The sequence below is a fragment of the Sorex fumeus genome, unplaced genomic scaffold (assembly GCF_029834395.1).
Source record: "Sorex fumeus unplaced genomic scaffold, SorFum_2.1 ptg000183l, whole genome shotgun sequence".
Taxonomy (NCBI): domain Eukaryota; kingdom Metazoa; phylum Chordata; class Mammalia; order Eulipotyphla; family Soricidae; genus Sorex; species Sorex fumeus.
Genome location: NW_026606240.1, coordinates 365755 through 387049, shown reverse-complemented (window position 1 = coordinate 387049; position 21295 = coordinate 365755). Strand labels below are relative to the sequence as shown.

General features: G+C 39.1%; 1 protein-coding gene across 1 annotated transcript in view; it reads right to left on the bottom strand.

Annotated features, from left to right (window-relative positions):
* Positions 1–12509: 12509 nt before the first annotated feature.
* LOC130017204 (serine/threonine-protein kinase PLK1-like) overlaps positions 12510–21295 on the bottom strand; it is a 105924-nt gene continuing 97138 nt past the window's right edge. Inside the window, exon 3 of the mRNA XM_056107902.1 lies at positions 12510–12525. Within this exon, the coding sequence (XP_055963877.1) occupies positions 12510–12525 (16 nt within the window). The remainder of the gene's footprint in view (positions 12526–21295) is intronic.

The window sequence follows — 21295 nt, the reverse complement described above, 5'->3', positions numbered from 1 at the left end:
GCCCTTCTGGAAGATGTGATAGATCTATCAAGATGTCAGAGGGCAGTCATCTTGGTTTTGTAGTTGGTGAAGGACAGGCGGGCGTTAGGAATGCTTTTCCCGGCTTCTACCGCATCTACCAGCACTTCTGCTCTTCTCTCTTTGAGGTCTTCCTTGATGGCATCTCTGCACTGCTTTGCGAGCTCGGACATTCGCTTGTGGTTGCCTGAGGCATGTGCCAAATCACGTTGGCAAATAAGCTCAAGAGTTTTCGAAGACAGGCATTTTTTGTGGCTATCTCTCTCTTGACATTCCTCACACAATCATGGAGGTGCTGAACCAGTTGATTGTATATATCGTCAATGTTTTCAACAACAGCATCTTCCCATGTTGCCGCAATAGTGCCATAGAGCTCCCAGTTGTTGGTCATTCTGGGAGTTCTCTTCTTAAACTTTGCAGCCCTTTCTCCCTGTTCTATGAAGTAGAATTTTGCATGAAGGAGACGGTGGTCCGATCCTGTTTGGAATTTTGGGACAACAGTGACATCGGTCAGGCAAAACTGTCGATTGAATATGATGTGGTATATTTTGTTGTGGAACCGTCCACTGGGGGACTCCCATATCCAATGTTTAGATTCGGCCTTCTGGAACTGTGAGTTACCATACATGGTCTTGGTCAACATGATGAACTCAGACAGTCTCTCACCCTGTTCATTCCTTTCTAGGCCATGAGTCCCGATGTGGAGTTCTTTGGCTGATCTTCTCGTTCCTATCTTGATATTAAAATTGCCCAAAATGATCTTGTAGAAGGTGTGATCTTCTTTATAGAACTTCTCCAGTTCCAGGTAGAACTTCTCAATTTCTCCTTCATCATAATTGGATGTTGGTGCATAGACAACGAAAGATAGAAACTGCCAGCAGTGAGCCACATCTATTCAAATGTAAATGTCTGATTCGGGTTGTTAGGCATTCGAATGAATCAATGCTCATTGCCAAGTTTGTGTTGACAAGGACACTGACGCCTCCAATGCCTCTTTTATCGCATGTTCCGAGCAACAATTCTTCTCCAGTGTTGAAAACGGCGTGATGTGATTGGTGCCTTCTTGTCTCGGTCAGACCAATGATGGTAGTGGTCAGACCACTACCTCCACTCCCCAGCCACCGCCACACTCCAGGATGCTTTCCAGATGCTTCGGCCGAGACTCACGCACGACTGGAGCCCCACAGAACAAGATAAACGGAACTCTAAGACCTTGGACTTCAGGCTCCACGAACCCAGGGACAGAGATTCTCTGCTTTCTCCCACCAACCACAGATGAGTAAGGGATTAAAATCAGGAACCCCACTCTACCCTGCCCTGTCTGCTTCCACCAACCTCCAGAGACCCAGGGAATGGATTGCACACAGAAGACCTACCCTACCCCTCCTGGTACCAGATAAATACCTCACAAGCAGACCTCCACTACCTCCACTACCTCCACTACCCAGCTGCCGCCATGCTCCAGGAAGCTTTCTGGACACATTATAAGACACTTAATCTTAATTAAGTGTCTTAATTAATTAATTAATCTTAATTAATAAGACACTCCATCTTCCAGAATTGCTGTACCATATTTTATAGGGTTCAAATATGGTTTGAACCACGGGAACACCTACAAGGGCGATTAGAGGCTGCCCCAAAAGCCTCTATCCCTCTCGGAGAGCCTGCCAAGCTACTGAGAGTATTCTGCTTGCATGGCAGAGCCTAGCAAACTATCCATTGTGTATTCAATATGCCAAAACCAGTAATTATTATACAATATTATTATATTCTATTATTATAATTATACTATATTATTATATTATTGCTCTGCCTCCCGAAAACTTTTAAAGGTGGCACCATTATAATTCCTTTCTAAACTGTCTTCTAAATGGAACCTTGATTCATCTATCTGGATCCACTTAGACCCTGTCCTTACTGGTCAAAGGACCTTCTTATGATTGCTGGTTACCAGAGACTTGTACATGTTCTAAAACATGGAAGATTTTGTATTTTCTAGTACCCCTCTAAATCTTAAGTCTACAATAATCATTGTTGATATGCATATAACTTGGCACAAAAGGAGAAAAAGGCCAGGTTATTAGTGTCATATGCTCTAATATTCTGTATTCATTTCTCAAGCTAGCAAGTTGAATGAACATCTCATTACAGAATAAATTATTTGTTTGTTCTAAAAATATTCTGACCTTCAATTTCACTCCTGTAACTTCTGTCAGTTACAAGAATCCTTTCAGTTTTTTTCATTTTTCTTTCCTCACATTTACACATTGTAAAGGTTTTCAAGTTCTATCAGCCTGGCCTTTGTGTCATCACACAGAGAAGCAGGCTGCTGAGTCATGCTCCTGGAATTTTTAAGAAAGATCAAGAAATAGAAAGCTTTCCTAAACATGTTAAGGGGATTTACTTTTTCTTTTTTTTAAAAAGCAAACTAGAAGTCGCATTTGAACTATAAACCAAATTAATGCCCAAAGGGATTAGGTTAAATTTAGAACCAACTATTAATAGCTTGAAAAATAAACTATATTTTGAATCTATCTAATGAACAATAGTGTGTATAAGTACAAATAGCTACCAAAAACAAGTTTGCCAACTGTAGGAAGGTTCTAGTGAGTGTTTCCTTTATTCTAGGGGGTAAATGAGGACATTGTCAAATGTGTGCACTCGTCATTTGGAAGTATTCTTTGCAAAGAAAGGTCAAAGTGGAAGACTTAAGTGCTGGTGGATTTCCATGCTGACCTCAAGTATCAGAACATTCTCATTGAGCCTCCAGTTTGCATGTGTTGAGCATCCCCCTGAAAAATACTTCGAATCAGTGCCATTTGCAAAGCAAGTCAATTTCCATAGAGAGCAGGCCCCTGAAGTATGTTCTTGAATTAAAAGAAAAACAGTCAGTGTAGCTCCAGCTCAGGCGTGCCCAAATCACCTTCTCAGAACGGAAGGTTCATGCCACAGGCAGTTTGCAGACATTTGCTCTGAATAGCAATAATTATAACTAACATTTGTCTTTCCCTCTATAGTTTGCACAGTGCATCTAACCTACGATGTCATTTCAGAAGCTCTTAGTGCAGATTTTAACAATACCATCTTAAGGAAGTGGAAAGATAGCTCAGGAGCAAGTGTCAGAGAATGCCATTCTTAGCTGCCATGTTCCCAACCTTTGAGTTAGACCCTAGGGATATTATTATCTTAAAACATATTACATTTATATAACTATAGCCATTATTAATAACTATATCTATTATTGTTAGTATACTTCAGGGGCCTTCCTTGTAGAATCTATCTTTGCACAAATACTCATTTTGCATTAAGTTAGAGCCAGTTTCAAAATGAAAAGGCTAAATAAATCTTGAATGCAATTTTTTCATTTTAATATATACAAACTCCCTCTCGGATAGCCCTGAAAACTACCGAGAATATCCCACCTGCACAAGAGTCTGGGAAGCTACCAGTGACATAGTCTATGCGCCAAAAACAGCAACAACAAGCCTCACAATGGAGACATTACTGGTGCCCACTCGAGCAAATCGATGAACAATGGGATGACACTGCTACAACAGTGCAATATAGACAAAAGTTACAATTTTATACGATTCTAGAGTTGAAATTGATTAGATAATAAATCTCCAATATGAAAATTAATAAGTATAAATATCAATTTTTATTGAATCACTATGATATACAGTTATAAGCTTCCATGTTTAAGTTTCAATCATACAATGATCAAACAGCCATCCCTCCACCAGCGCACATTCTCCATCACCAATGTTGCCAGTATAACCCCCCCTTTCCCACCCTAGCCCTCCCTCTATGGCAGAAAATTTCCCCTGGACTCTCTCTCCACTTTCAGGCACTGTGGTCTGCAATACAGATACTGAGAGGTTATCATGTTTGGTCTTTTATCTAATTTCAGCACACATCTTCCATCCTGAATGATTCCTCCAACCATAATTGACTTAATGATTCCTTCTCTAACCCAACTGCTTTCTCCCTCAGCTCATGAAACAGGCTTCCAACTATGGGGCAGTATTCATGGCCCCTGTGTCTGTCTCATATTATGTTATTTTATATACCACAAATGAATGCATTCATTCTATGTCTGTCCCTCTCTTTCTAACTCATTTCACTTAGCATGATACTCTCTACGTCCATCCACTTAAAAGCAAATTTCACGACTTCATCTCTCCTAACTGCTATATAGTATTTAATTGTGCAGATGTACCAAAGTTTCTTTAACCAGTCATCTGTTCTTGGGTTGTTTACAGATTATGGCAATTGTAAACAGTGCTGTAATTAGCATATAGGTGCAGATGTCATTTCTACTGTGCTTTTTCGCACCCTCAGAATAGATTCCCAGAAGTGGTATTACGGGGTCATATAGAAGCTCAATTTCTAGTTTTTGAAGGAATGTCCATATTGTTTTCCAGAAAGGCTGAACCAGTCGGCATTCCTAGCAACAGTGAAAAAGCATCCCTTTTCCCCCTTATCCATGCCAGCACTGGTTGCCTTTGTTCTTTTGAATGTGTGCCAGTCTCTGTGGTGTGAGATGAAATCTCATTGTTGTTTTGATTTATGTATCCCTGATGATTAGCGATGTGGAGCATTTTTTCATGTACATTTTGGCCATTTGCATTTCTTTTTTGAGGGAGCTTCTGTTTATTTCTACTCCCCATTTTTTGATGTGGTCGAAAGGTTTTTTTTGTACAATTCTACTATTGTCTCGTATATCTTGGATATTAATTCCTTATCAGATGGGTATTGGGTAAATATTCTTTCCCATTCTATGGGCAAATTACCAGAACTTATGGGATATGGCAAAAGATGTATGAAGAGGAAAGTTTAATAGCTCTACAAGCATTCTTCGGGATGGAAGACGGAGCCCATATAAGTAAGCTAACCTCACAGCTTAAGAGCTTGGAGAATGATGGAGATAAGGAGCCAAAGGAGGAAGGAAATTATAAAAATTAGCAGAAATTAACGAGATGGAAACCCCCCCCCAAAAAAAAAATTAGAAAGATCAATGAAACCAAGAGCTGGTTGTTTGAGAAAAAAAAAAAGGTTGATAAACCTCTATCAAGACTTACAAAGAAAGGGAGATAGAAAACCCTAATAAACCAAATCAGAAATGAAAAGGGGGGCATCACAACAGAAACTACAGAAATTTAAAGGATCCTCAGAGATTATTTTGAGAAGCCTTATGCCACGAAACAAGAAAAGCTTGAGGAAATGGATAAATTCCTTGATTCCTATAACCTCCCGTGGCTGAACCAAGAAGACCTGAACAGACCTATCGCCATCAAGGAAATTGAAACATTAATAAAAAGTCTTCCAAACACAAAAGTCCTGGCCCAGATGGATTCACTAGTGAAATTTTCCAAATCTTTAAAGAGGACTTATTCCAAATCCTCTTTAAAATTTTCCAGGAAATTGAAGAATCATGGGTAAGGATTAACATTATTAAAATAGCAATATTCCCCAAAGCACTATATAGATTTAATGTGGTCCCTATCGGGATACCCATGACATTTTTCAAAGAAATAGACAAAATACTCCTGAAATTAATATGGAACAATAAACCCCCATGAATAGCTAAAGCAATCCTTGGGGGGAAATGGGTGGCATTACCTTCCCCAACTTCAAACTGTACTACAAAGCAGTAGTAATGAAAACAGAATGGCTAGAAACAGACCCACAGACCAATGGAACAGAGTTGAATATTCTGTCACAGACTCTCAAATAAATATTAATTTTTGAATGTGAAAATTTTTGCATCTAATCATAGGGTTATTAAATCCTTATCCAAATAATCATGGGTTTTTTGTATCTAGTTGAACCTTCTGTGCTATTGGTTTGTTGTTGTTGTTGTTGTTGTTGTCGTCGTCGTTGTTGTTGTTGGGTTTAGTTGGCTTCTGTGTTACTTCCCTATCTAATTTGGTGTGCTCTGGCTTTCAGTGTTGAGTAATTAGGAGTTGTCATGACCAGAGACTTCAGGATCTATGATCAGGGTTATTACTGAAGTGGTGGAGTTAAGCCCTTGGAATGTCTTTAGCAATGAGGTGTGGGTATAGGTAGGTACTCAGTTCAACCATCTCTCAGGGGAACTGCAGAGTTTCCAGCAGCTCTACTGGAATGTTCTCAGAAATTGAGTCATTTCTTGACTTGGTAGAACAGGGCCAGTGGGTGAGTTGAAATGGAGTTAGCTGTGGGAGATCTTGAACATGTTTTTAAAATTCACAGACTAACCAGGCATAAGTAATCACTTCCATCTTAGTAACAGATGTGGTGCTAAAATCGATCAAACTTTTAAGCAGTTTGGTTTGTGCTTATTTCTTTTTTTCCCCTAGGGTCACACTTGGCTGTCTTCAGAGCTTACTCCTGGCTCTGCACTCAGGAATCACTCTTGGCAGGCTCTGGGGACCACATGGGATGCTGGAGATCAAACCTGGGGCAGCTGCAGACAAGACAAGCTCCCTACCCATTGCATTATCTCTTCATCTCCCCTTATGTATATTTCTATATTCTGAAATTAGAGCTATTTTTCTATATACACAGTGAGTATCTAATAATGAAGTCTGTCAATGCTTCACTATTTGAAAATATACAAAGATAAATGAAGGTTTTGCCACTGAGAAATGACAATCTACTAGAGTAGAGGACATAAATACAAATCATGAGTGTCAAAAAGTCTGGCACAAATAAAGAATTAGAATCTAATCCTGAATAAGGAGAATTAGAGCAAGTTTTAGCAAGCAGGGTTTGAACTGGGTCTTGATGGATGCTTAGCATCTGTAAGGATGGATGAGAAAAGGTAATTTGAGGACAGGAAGGAATACACAAGTTGATGACCATCGGGGTGTGCTTGGAAAGTGAAAATTTATCACTATGGAGTAAGTACAGCAGTGACAAAGGACCTCCTTGAATTGACAGAATTTACGGTGTAGCTCTGTCAATTTTTTCTTCTGTTTAAAGCTTATGAAAAGAAATTTACCTCTGTTAAGATAAAAACTTAAATCTCCATCATATGATGAATTACAGTTGATTCATATTTACTTTTAATTATATTTTAATATTTTTCTGTGGATGAACAACAAAGTTTTCTTATTATGAAAACAATGCAATTACTTATGTTATTAAAAAACTACTGTCCTCCCGTTGTTCATCGATTTTCTCTAGCAGGCCCAGTAATGTCTCCAATGTGAGACTTTGTTGTTACTGTGTTTGGTATTACACGGCGCCAGGGGGCCAGTTGGTGAGTGTGACCCCCGCCTACTGGAATTTGGAGGATCTGGGTGGAGGATGCTCGGCCCAAATCCGAGTAGGCTTGGAGATCTTGGCCCCGAAACCTGCGTGACTTTGTCCCTCTGCCAGTACCTTCATGTGTGTGGAGAGTGGTCTCAGCATGATGGTGGCTGGTCCTGGAGGCCTTTGGCTGCTGGAGCCCTGGTCGGGGTGGTGAGGAAAGCTCAACCCGTTCCCTTCCAAGGGGCCTCAGTGGTGAGGACAGTCAGGCGCGGGGGCAGGAGACTGGCACCGTGTAATCCCATCAACGGCCAAGACTCAGAGACTATAAAAACCAGCTCCTGGAACCGCGCGGCCACATTCGCGGCCACGTGACATCCTATTATGAAATCTTATTATCTCATCCCTACTTTGGACAAACTGGCAGGCTACTGAATGTAGCCTGCCCACACGGCAGAGTCTGGCAAACTCCCTGTGTCGTACCCAATATGCCAAATACCAGTAACAATGATGGGTCTTATTCTCCTAAAGAGCCTTGAATATAATCTCAGGGCTAGGATGAAGGAGACGTTACTGGGGCCTGCTCGAGGCAATCGACGATTAACAGGATGATTTGTGATTTGTGATTGTGTGTTTGGCATATTGAATATCTCACAGGTAACTTGCCAGGTGAGATACTCTTGGTAGCTTGCCGGGCTCTCTGAGAGGGGCAGAGGAATTGAACTCAGGTAGGCCATGTTGGCTGCGTGCAAGGCAAACGCCCTACCCCTACCCGCTGTGCTACAATTAACTAAAACCTATCTGTAGGATAACACTGTTTTGTCCTTCCTCAGGTAGCTTAGGTTTATTGAGTCACACCCATCCCAGTGCTCCTGAGTCACTCTCATTCTTTTGTTTATTTGTAACTACTTCTCTATGCTCTCTTTCCCAAACAGTTAATCAGCTTATTCCCCTAATCAGATTCTGTTAATTTGTAAGGTCAGATTTTTCTAGGACACTGAACTTGTATTATAAGTTAATATTGCCTTTCTCCTCTCCTTATGTCTTTTGAATAGTTTACCTTAAATCCATGTCCTTTCTGTGTGGACACAGGAAGACAGTTAATATTATGGTTTGTAACTTGGGAGTTGATTGACTCCGAATAATATTTACTCCTGGGCATATGCTTTCTTGACTCAGTTGCCCTTAGTTCCTAGCACCCGAAAAGCAGCGTCCTGACAAGGGACTGAATAGACCCAGTGCAAGCTGTGAGCTACCCTGGCATTGGAATGTGCCACAATACTAAACTATAAGTTGAGGGCATGATCATGAACAAATGCTGTCATGATCCAAAAGTAAGTAATGACGAGACTCGGACCCTGCTGGGGCTAGGAAGACTAACCTGGCCTGAAGGACTACAGAATATATAGTGAGATGTCCTCAGGAAGAACCAAACTGTAAGTTTATATCTCTTACTGTGCTCATACAGAATGACATTGCTAGAAATATTAGAAGTAGATTTACTACAACTATTTAAGTAGATTACTAGCTGAGGAAAGAACACGCCCTTGTTGGGATCCCACCCTTGAGCGAATCTCCTAGTAATCTGGAGTCATCTCTTTAGATGAGATTTTATCCTTGAGTTGATCTCCTGGAGGAGTGGTCTTACCTCTCTTTGTTGATTTGTTAATGTTCAACCTACCTCTGTGTCACCTTCCTATGTGATTGCTATATAAACTAAGACTGTAAGGTCGGAGCGGGCTCAGGCTACAGAGGGCAGAGTCAGAAGTGAGAGGGGCCCAGGCTTGAGAGAAAGAAGCAAAAGGGGGGTGAAGATTGGAATAAACTACTGTTGATATGGACCAGCCTGGCCCTTGTTTCATCCTTCGCCTGCCCATCACCATTGACTTCCCCGGGGGGGGGGAGCTGCGCGAGACCACTGAACACAGGCAATGAACGAGATAGAGCGCTGCCTGACTCTTGAAAACACACACCTATCAACCAATACATTTCTATTCATATTTTACATGCATTCTTACCATCCGCTCCGTATAAATAAATGTGTTTAATATTTTATAAAATGGTTCCTGCCCATAAATGTCTATGAGCATCTATTTTCCTACATGCTATTGTATTACATGACTTGTTATGATTTATGTAACTAATTTTTATTGTTATTCATATAGGTAATCTGTACTTTTTCTCTTTAAGTTAGAAAGTACAGTATTAAGTAGCTTTATAATTAAACCTTTGCACCATAAGTTAGTATTATCTTAGAGTAAATACCTAAAAGTAGGATCCATTTCATGAGGTAATTGAAGACATGCACGAGAATGCATGTGTGTGTGTGTGTGCGTGCGTGCGTGCGTGCGTGTGTGTGTGTGTGTGTGTGTGTGCAGTCAAATTCAATTCTGGAAAATGTTTTCTCTATCCTGACTCTCACCTACATTATAGCTATACTACTCCCCATGCCTCTCCTGCGACCAAATGATACAATCTCTCCAAAACATGGACTGTTTAGAAGCACAGTTCACATTGACATTTGGGCAGAGACATTCAATTGCTGATACCTATGTGTAGGAACTCCTCCAGCTAATCTATCTTTCACCCGAAGAACCCATTCTTTATTCATGAATAAGCATCAATTGCTATTCTCTGCATCAGGAATTCTATCATTACGACCTCAGCCTTGAAAATACTTCTATCCACTCCTGATATAAGCTACCTGAAACGTTAAGGCTTGTTGCTATTTTTCATTATTCTGAGATTGATCACAGAGACATACCATGGCAATCACCATGAGTACTAACCAGGCAGTAAGTAAGGGCAATTTCATTACAAGTGCACACTTGCATTTCATGCCCCTTAATCCCTGTTACTGTTCTCTCAAGCAGCACATGCTCCCTGTTTGGATTTTAACAATCCTTTCTTTGTCAGAGCAATGCTACAATAAGAGTCAGAGAAGATGCTATTGCCAGGGACCAGTTCCCTGCTACATGAGGTCGAGGTAGTTTTAAAATTTGTATGTATTCGTACTTGCACCATTGGCATACATGACCTTCCTTAAAAGAGCAAAGTTAGTGCAAATTATGATTACATCTGTCTCAGAGACTTTATGTTTCATAATGTCCGGATGTTTAATAAGATTTTTCAATGGCCCACCTCTTTCAGTTGTATCAGAGTTGAGATTTCAGTGGGAAGTGCCATGAGACCTGACAAGTAGTACTAAGATGTTCTTAAATGCCCACTTGCTATGCTGTGATTCTTTTCAATGCATCTATTAATTTGGAGTCATGATTATTGAATATGAATCATAAATTAAAGTCAATTAAATGAGTTGCAGGAAATGTCTGACCTGTCAGAATTAGAGGAAAATAGAAATTCCTGAAGCAGAGTGATAAGAAAATGAATTCCATGACTGGTAGTTGATTAAATCTAACATCAGCATACTTTCATGATTTCTTGTTGCCTGTCTAAGTATATATAGGGAATTCCTATACAAGGTTAGTTTTTAACTGGACTATTTGCTAAGTAATGTGAATAATTTTAAAGATTATGATAGTCTAAGAATCCTTTAAGTAGGAATTTTTTCTGTTGCACATTTGGTTGACAAAGCTAGAGTCGTTATTACAGGTGGTTGCCTAAACTACCTTTAAGTAAACAAAAGCATGGTCCCATAATACTTATAGACATGTATTTTTCAAAATAATTCACAAGTAAATTAGCAAAGACACCAACCAATCAAATCACAAACATTGGCCTATTCAGACTGTTACTGACTGTAAAGAACTAATACTTGTGCAGTCAAACCATATCTTAGAATAATTTTGCCTGTGTATTGGTATGACTTTAGTATGTATTAAAGGCAGCGGCATTGAGAACTACCCATCGTGTACTAAGCACTTGTATTAGACACTAGGGTTACATAATCTTCTAGAACCCAACACAGCAGTGGAATAGTGGGAGTAGCACCAGCGGTAGGAACTATCATTTATTAAGGTCTTACTAGACTTTAGACATTACTCACAATGACTTCATTTAATATTTTCAACAATTCTAAGAAGTAGACTTCATTAATAAATATGTGAATAATGTCACTAAAGCACTGAGATATTAATAACTTTTACAAATCCTTTGAGATGGAAATGATCAGAGTTGGAATTAAAGCACTGTCTCTCCAGGAGCCCTATTTCCTCAATTATGTCCTGTCACTTTTTGAGTGAAAAAGGTGCTTGTATGGATTATTATTTGCAAATATGTTCTTTGGTCTCAAATTCTTACTTAAAAATCATAAGATAATGCATTCTCTAGAAAATGCATAGGTTTTGGGGGGTGTATTTTGTTTTTTTTAAGGTAGAAATGGAAATAAAATCATGCAATGGAAGCATTAGATAATGAGGTTCTATAGAAAAGAAATTTTACCATCCTGTGGCTCGCAGGAATTGTTTCCTGGACTGCCTAGTTCCCTTATCACCCACAGGAGCAACTCCTGTGCACAGAGCTAGGAGTAGCTCCCAAGCACTACAGGTTGTGCTCAATCCTTTCCACAAACAAATAAGAAAAAATCATAAAATTTAATACTATTATACCATGTTACCTAAACTACAACTGAATTTAAAAAATTAAAAATATCTAAGATGGGTATAAACAAAGAAAACAGACTCTTTAGAGAACGGTACATCTGACTTAAATGCTACAAGCCCTAGAATGGTCTCAGCTATATTACTTATCCTGCATTTTAATTGGTTTATTTCTTTGCTATGCCTTTATGAGCCAGTGATTTCTTTGTTATTGGTCTTTGTGTCTCTGGGATTTAGTGACTGATACTCAATATTTTTTGAGTGAATTAACAGTCTTCAGTAAGCAAAGGCTTGAAGTAATCATATTTCATCAAACACTGATTCCTTCTTAACTCTATTGAGTATGAAGTTTGGCTTTCATGAATATAAAATCCTCATGTGCTGTCAAGCCATGACATGGTTAAAAAGCAAAGCCCCAGGCTGATGCAGCTACAGGCACTTTTTGATCATATATCATAGGAAGTGCAGTAGCAAGTCAATAACTTCTGTGCAGATAAGGGATTTTTTTCAAGTAAATTCAATCTGAGAATTGCTCAATTCTAGGCAAAAAGCCAGAGAGACCTACATAAGTTTCACTACTACTTCAGCAGAAAGACAGAGTACACAGAATAAATAAAACAAGCAGAAAAAAAAAGAACAAAAACGTCCCCAGGTAAAAGAAAATGGGCACATTGACTGCCTTAGCATTAAATTAATCTATTCAGAAGTCAATCTGAAACAAGCAGAAACACAAAATAGGAACATAGACATTAAAGTGATAAAGGTGCTACAATCACAGGAAGAGTTGGAAGAGTTGGAGCACTTCCTATAGAACATCAAAAAAAATTCAATGTTTTCACTACAGAATAAAAAAAAGGATTTAGGATTTATAAGAGATTTCAAAATGATGAAATTACTATTTGAATTACTGGTCCAGCAGTTTCATAGGGAAGGGAACAGGGATTAGAATTGGAATCGTACTTTAGAGAATGAACAAAACTTCACAAATATTGCTTTCTTTCATGTAGTAAACTGTGGGGTACAATTGCTTTGTCCTTTCTCTCTTCCCACAAGGAGCTTAGGTTTATCGGGTCACACCCATCAAAGTGCTCCCATTCTTTTGTTTGTCTGTAACCTCTTCTCTATGTTCTCTTCCCCAACCTGTTAATCAGCTTTTTCCCCTAAACCCATTCTGTTAATTTGTAAGGTTAGATCTTTCTAGGACACTGAACTTGTATTATAAGTTAATATTGCCTTTCTCCTTTCTGTATGTCTTTTGAATAGTTTACTTTAAGGCAATATCCTTTTGTATAGACACAAGAAGACAATTAATATTGTGCTTTTGTAACTTGGGATTTAATTAGCTTTGAATATTATTCATTCCCGGGCATCTTCTTTCTCAATCTAAGCATCAGTGCCCTCATTTCCTAGAGCCGCCCAAAGCAGGGTCCCGACGAGGCTTTGGATGGAACCAGGGCAAGAGGTATATGCTACCCTGGCATCGAGATGGGCCTGGTCAAAGTGCCACAATTCTTAACTAAGTTAAGAGTTTGATCATGGACAAATCTGTCATAATCCAAAAGCAACAACAAGACTAGGACCCTGCTAGGGATAGGAAAGACTAATCTGGCATGAGCACTGTAGTCTGAGATTGAGATGAGCCCAGAAGAGCAATTCTATAAGTTTAATGCATCTCTTACTGTGTCCATACAAAATGATTAATATAGGAATGCTTATATGTTTGTTGAACAAGGAGAGGAGAAACACACCCATGGGATTCCGCCCTTGGGTGGGTCATCCTGCTGAAAGAGAATCTGTCCTAGAGGCAGCATACCCTGAGGGAAAGAATTTATCCCTATTGATTGTGACCACACCTATGTGTAAGCCCAGCCTCTCATGGTTTGGGGATTTAACGAGACTGTAAGAGTGGTCTGGGGCGTGAAGATCAAGATCAAGATCCAGAGCCAGGAGAGAGGGATTCCAGATTGGGGCCTGGGAGAGAAGGAGAGAGAGAGAGAGACAGGAGCGAACTGGGATGAGAAAGGAATAAACGGCAGCTGATCAATTAACCAGCTTGGTCCTTGCTTTCTCTGCCAACTGCCTCAGGGCCTGGGTCGCCCAGAACCTGGGCAGCCAGGGGAAGAGCCATCGGGGCCATCCCCTGGCAGCCCTCAGAATAGTCTGTTACAGTATAAACTTAGAAAATTCTCACCAAAACGTTATTAAAAGATTTATTAAATCTTAAGTTAAAATATTGCTCATTTATGGGCAAATATTTCCTCCCAGTCTACAAAGAGTCATTTTATTCTAGTCACTATTTCTTTGTGGTCCAGAACTTAATTTTATATAACCCCAGTTGTTTATTTTTACTTTTGTTTGCTTGGTCAGTGGCATTGAGTCACTGGAGATGATGCAAAGTTCAACTTCAAAAAGGATTCTTCTATGATTTTTCTATATAATTGATGAACTGAAATCTTATATTGAGGTCTTTAATTCATTTTGAATTGACTTGTTTAAGGTATAAGATATGGGTCTGAGTTCATGTTTTTTACATGTAACTGACCACTTTTATTAACATCATTTGTCGAGAGGACATCTTTCTCCATTTCATACTCCTAGCATCTATATTGAGGACTAGTTGATGACATACCTCAGCATCTGTCTCTGGGCTCTCAAGTCTATTACAATAATCTGAGAATCTGCCCTTATTCACTACCACAGGATCTTAATTACTATAGCTTTGTGGTATAATTTAAAGTTGGATAAAGAAAACACTTTCATCTCTTCTTTCTTAGGATTGTTTGACTATATGGGGGATTTTAAATCAAAAATATTTAAAGTGCTACTAAAACTTAGCAAAGAACATATAAATATTTCCATCAAAAAATGAGAAGAGATGAACTGACAGTTCATTAAAGAAGATATACAGATGACCAATAGGTATATTAAGAATTTCTTATTATCTGAGGGACAAGCACAGTACTTAAATCAACTACTCATAGACTTGGAGAAAGACATCAATAGCAGCACAATACTAGTGAGAGACTTCAACTCCGCTTTATCACCTCTTGATAGATAACCAGACTCAAGCTTAGCAAGGACATACTTCATCTGAGGGAAAACATGGAAGAAAGGGACTTAGGAGATATATACAGGACACTTCATCCCCAAAGACTGAATACACATTCTTCTCAAGTGTGCATGGAACATTCTACAAGATAGACCACATGCTGAGCCACAAAACATAGCTCCATAAAATTAAGAAGATAGAGATTGGGGGCTGGAGTGATAGCACAGCGGGTAGGGCGTATGCCTTTCACTGCAGCCGACCCGGGTTCGATTCCCAGCATCCCATATGGTCCCCTGAGCACCGCCAGGAGTAATTCCTAAGTGCATGAGCCAGAAATAACCCCTGTGCATCACCGGGTGTGACCCAAAAAAGCAAAAAAAAAAAAAAGATAGAGATTGTATTCAACAATCTTCTCAGATCACAATACGCTGAAATTAGAAGTAAATCACACACACAAATAGAAAACTAAATCAAACACCTGGAAATTAAACAGCTCACAATTGGACAACAAGTGACTTAGAAAGGAAATCAAAGAGGAAATCAAAAGATTCCTGGAAATGAACAAAAATGAGGACACACATTACCAAACCTTATGGGACACAGCAAAAGCTGTGTTAAGAGGAAAGTTTATAGTTCTACAAGCATTACTCAAGAAGGAGGAGTGAGCCCACATAAGTAACCTAACCTCACAGCTTAAGAGCTTGGAGAATGACCAACAAAAGGAGCCCAATCAAAATGTCTATTTTGCTGAGAGTTTTCATCATAAAGGGGTGCTGTATCTTGTCAAATACTTTCTCTGCATCTATTGATATGATCATATGGTATTTATCTTTTCTTTTGTTGATATGATAAATTATGTTGATCTATTTCCGCATGTTAAACCATCCTTGCATCCCTGGGATGAGTCCTACTTGGTCATGGTGTATGATCTTCTTGATAAGATGTTGGATTCTATTTGCTAATAGTTTGTTAGCCCAATCCTGAACAGGAAGAAGGAAATAATAAAATTCAGAGCAGAGATTAACGAGATCGATAAGCCTCTAGAGAAACTCGCAAAGAAAGGAAGAGAGAAAACCCTAATAAACCAAATCAGAAATGAAAAGGGGGTCATTACAACAGAAACTACAGAAATTCAAAGGATCCTCAGGGAGTGCTTTGAGAAACTTTATGCCACAGAACACGAAAACCTTGGGAAATGGATAAATTCCTAGATTCCTATAGCCTCCCAAGGCTGAACCAAGAAGACCTGGAATATCTGAACAGACTTATCACCATCAAGGAAATTGAACAGGTAATAAGAAGTATCCCCAGGCACAAAAGTCCTGGCCCAGAGGGGTTCACTAGTGAATTCTTCCAAATCTTCAAAGACGACTTACTCCCAATCCTCTTTAAGCTTTTCCATGAAATTGAAATATCAAAAACACTTCTGAACAGTTTCTATGAAGCAAATATCACCATGATACCAAAAGCAGACAGAGATACCACAAAGAGAGAGAATTACAGGCCGATATCCCTGATGAACACAGATGCAAAGATCCTCAACAAACTATTAGCAAATAGAATTCAACGACTCATCAAAAATATCATAAACCATGACCAAGTAGAATTCATCCCAGGGTTGCATGGATGTTTTAATGTTCGGAAATCGATCAACATAATCCATCATATCAACAAAAGAAAAGATAAAAAGCATATGATCATATCAATAGACGCAGAGAAAGCATTTGACAAGAACCAGTACCTGTTTATGATAAAAACTCTCAGCAAAATAGGCATCAAAGAAACTGTCCTCAATATAGTCAAAGCCATCTACCACAAGCCCACGGCAAGTATAATTTTCAGTGGGGAAAAACTAAAATCCTTCCAAGATCGGACACAAGATAAGGTTGCCCACTTTCACCACTCCTATTCAAGATAGTACTGGAAGTCCTGGCCATTGTAGTTAGGCAAGAGAAAGGGATCAAGGGAATACAGATAGGAAAGGAAGAGGTCAAACTATCACTATTTGCAGATGATATGATACTATACTTAGAAAACCCTAAAGATTCTACAGAAAAGCTCCTAGAAACAAAAGGTCGGTTTAGTAAAGTGGCAGGCTACAAAATCAACAACCAAAAGTCCATGGCTTTCTTATATACAAATAATGAAAGAGAAGAAAGAGACATTAAAAAAAATCCCATTCACAATAATACCTCAGAAAATCAAGTACCTCAGAATCAGCTTAACCAAAGTGATGAAGGACCTGTACAAGGAAAACTACAAAACACCATTTCAAGAAATAAAATCGGACACTAGGAAATGGAGCCACATCCCCTGCTCATGGATAGGGAGGATTAACATTATCAAAATGGCAATACTGCCCAAAGAACTATACAAATTCAATGTGGTCCCTATCGGGTACCTATGACATTTTTCAAAGAAATAGACAAAACACTCCTGAAATTCATATGGAACAATAAACCCCCATGAATAGCTAAAACAATCCTTGGGAAAAAGAAGATGGGTGTCATCACCCTACCCAACTTCAAACTGTACTACAAAGGAGTAGTAATGAAGACAGCATGGTACTTGGCTTAAAACAGAACTGCTGAAATACAACAGAGTCAAATATTCTGTCACAGACCCCCAAATATTTGACCACTTGATCTTTGACAAAGGAGTAAGAAATGTGAAGTGAAACAAGGAAAGCCTCTTCAACAAGTGGTGCTGAGAAAACTGGATAGCTACCTGCAAAAAATGAACTCTGACATCTGTCTAATGCCAGGCCCAAAAGTCAGATCAAAGTGGTTTAAAGACCTCAGTATCAGACATGAATCCATAAGGTACGTAGAGGAAAATGTAGGCAGAACTCTTCATGACCTTGAAGCTAAAAACGTCATTAAGGATGAATCAGGACTGACCATGCAAGTGAAAGCAAACATAAACAAATGGGACTGCATTAAACTAAGAAGCTTCTGCACTTCAAAAGAAACATTGACTAAAATACAGAAAGAGCCCATAGAATGGGAAAGAATATTTACCCATTACCCATCTGACAAGGGATTAATATCCAGGCTATACAAGACACTAGTAGAATTTTACAAGAAAAAACCTCCAATCTCATCAAAAAAATGGGGAGAAGAAATAAACAGAAGTTTCCTCAAAAAAGAAATACAAATGGCCAAAATGCATATGAAAAAGTGCTCCACATTGGTAGCCATCATGGAGGTGCAAATCCAAACAACAATGAGATATCATCTCACACCACAGAGACTCGCACACATTCAAAAGATCAAAAGCAACCAGTGCTGTCGTGGATGTGGGTGGAAAAGGGACATTCTTTCACTTGGTGGTAATGCCCACTAGTCCAGCCTTTCTGTAAAACAATATGGACTTTAAAAACTAGAAATAATAAATAAGAAAATTTCTTATTATCAATCACCATAAGTGAATATAAATAAAAACAACAATGAGATATCACCTCAAACCATTTAGACTGACACATGAAAAGTAAAAAAAGGAACCAATGCTGGCATGGATGAGGAGAAAAATAAAAAACTTTATCCACTGTTTGTGAAAATATTGACTTGTTAATTTCTTTGGAAAATAATACAGACACTTCTCAAAATTAAGAACTGAGTTTCCATCCAAGTCATAAATTTTTCATCTCAGCATGTATCCTAATTGGGACCAAAACCACTATTTTGAGAAGTCATTTGTGGCCCAAAATTTAGTGAAGCACAATTCACAAAGGCCAAGATATGGAAACAATCTAGTGCCCAAGAATAGGTAACTAGATAAAGAAACTATGGTATATATACATATACATACATATATATATATATATATATATACACACACACACACACACACACACACACAATTTCAACAGAATGGAAGACTACCACTATAAGAAATGATGAAATCAAACAATTTGGAATGGATGAAACCAGAGAGTATAATTCTGACTGAAATCAGTTAAAAGGTGAGGGTCATAGAACCATCTCTCTCTTCTTTGTGAGATCAAAATAATACTTAAGGGAACAACAAATGGCCAAAGACAACAGAACTGGAGACCTGGTCTCCAGAATTGTGTTTACTTCAGTGGCAAAGGGAAGATTTAGGCTGGGGTGATGGTCCCTGGGACATCGCTGAAGAGATGTAAGCATGCATGTTGGTGGTGGGTGTAATGTTGAAACAGTGTACGCATGAAACTATCCTTAATATTATTTAAAAATTGGGAAAGTTAAATATTGTGCTTAAGGATTGTTATATTGATTATAACAATAATCAATATTGTTTATAGCACAGAGGTAGGGCGTTCGCCTTACAAGCGGCCAACATGGCCGACCCGAGTTCGATTCCTCCACCCCTCTCGGAGAGCCCGGCAAGCTACCGAGAGTATTCGATATGCCAGACACAGTAACAACAAAGTCTCCAATGGAGACGTTACTGGGCCCGCTCGAGCAAATCGACGATCAACGGGAGGGCCTTTACCTTTACCTTTCTATTGATTATGTAATAAGCCCCTGACTTTGCTTTTTCTTTATTATACTTTACATTAGCTTTGAAATAATTTTATAAATGGAGAAAGTACAAGAGTTATGCAATTTATTCACTAGGCAAACTTGCTAATTATTTGAAAATACATTTGAGGATTTTTTCTCAGATGAACTGCTGCAGTGGTCACATGGGTTTTCTCTGGTAAGTTTGACTTTTAGTACATTTGAAAGTCTTTCTGAATTAATTAACATATCAGTCTGAAAAAGAAATTCAAGTTGAGAGAATGAAATTTGCAAAGCCAGTGAGGTAAAGCTGTGCTAGAATGTTAGTTAAACAACAGGCATAACTTTGGGCTGGATCAGAGAGGGTGAGGCCAACTGATAAGAGCTTATTTTAGGGAATCTAGAAAGGAAACGAAAAGAGAGAGGATGCAAATTAAGTATGCCAAGATGAATAATAGCAATAATATGAGCATATCTCACTTAAAAGGTAAAAGGTAAAGGCCCTCCCATTGATCGTCGTCATCTCACTTAGTTTTAGATTAAAAAAAAAGGATCTAATTGGTTATGTGCCCAATGGAGAGATTTAGTGCAATGGTCAGTGTTGGGAGAAACATTAGGAGACTCAACAATGTCAACAATAATATCTTGATAATCTCTCTCGGTAAGGGTAGTGATGTAACATAATTAGATTCTTGCAAGTACAGTGTTTTAAAGTTTGCAGATAGAGAATTATTTTAGGCAAAGAGAAGAGTCAGAGTTCTGAGAACTTCTACAGTTTGAGGCAGTACTTTTTCAGATGTCAGTATTTTTCAGCCTGTGGAGCAGACTGACCAGCGCTGGAGCACAAAAATCCGACCTTGCAAACCGCCCTGAAGCTAAACCTGGAAAGAGGGATTAACTGGGCCCACTTAACAAAACAGGGTGTCTGGTCTTGAACCTCACTCGACCCTCTAGTCACATGTGCCTAAAATGCAGAAACTGTCACAAACACTTTTAGCGAGTCATTCTAACTGCAACCAATAGCCTTGAAAGGGATTCGACTGAGGCAAAGGAGAGTAGAAAAGTAGAAAAAATGTAGAAAGTAGAAAAAGTAGAAAAGCACCAATAGACCAATAGTGCTATGTTTGATGTGACTGGACCTCCCATAAGCCGAGACCCTCTATAAAAATGTGCGTATTTGGCAATAAAGTGAGCTGTGATCAACTGCTCCCAAAGGGTGTTTCTTCCTGTGCTCGTCTTCCTTCACCCCACTACCAGGCTCCTGCCCTGACCCGGTGAGCAACGTGTCTGGGCATGTTGGGGTTAACTGTTCCCCAACATAAGCCTTTGCTAATAGTTTACAGAAGCACAATCTAGAATATATTTTGGTTGGCTCTAAGCTTAGTATATTTGAAAACTAATTCCACGCTAGTAGATATGTGGACCATTAAGGAGTTAAAAGACACTACTTTTTTTTTATTTATTTATTGAATCACTGTGGGAAAGGTTACAAAGCTTTCAGGTTTATGTCTCAGTCATGCAAATATCAAACACATTTCCCTTTACCAATACTTATTTTTTACCATGAAGAACCCCAATAAAACCCCACCCCCCACCCCTCCTCGTCCCTGTGAGGCAGATGAATTCTAGTTAACACTCTATCTGCTTTGATTAGATTCATTGTTTCAATAAAAGATTCACCACTATTATTTAGAGTTTACCTCCCCCCCCCCAAATCAGACATGCTGAAAAAGCATTGTGAAGTGATTTGCTTTCTACGGCTGGGTTCAAGAATTAAATGTTGGTTTTGGATTTCTGCTCTTTTACCTATTGACCCTGGAAGTATTTCTACTGAAAGTCAGATAGTTAAGAAATTGGTTTCTGTGTTCTGGAGTCCTGGCCGTGCTGGAGAGCCGCTCGCGGGGGGCAACCGGTGGCCTCGGTAGGGCGTGAAGGGCGGAGCGAAACGC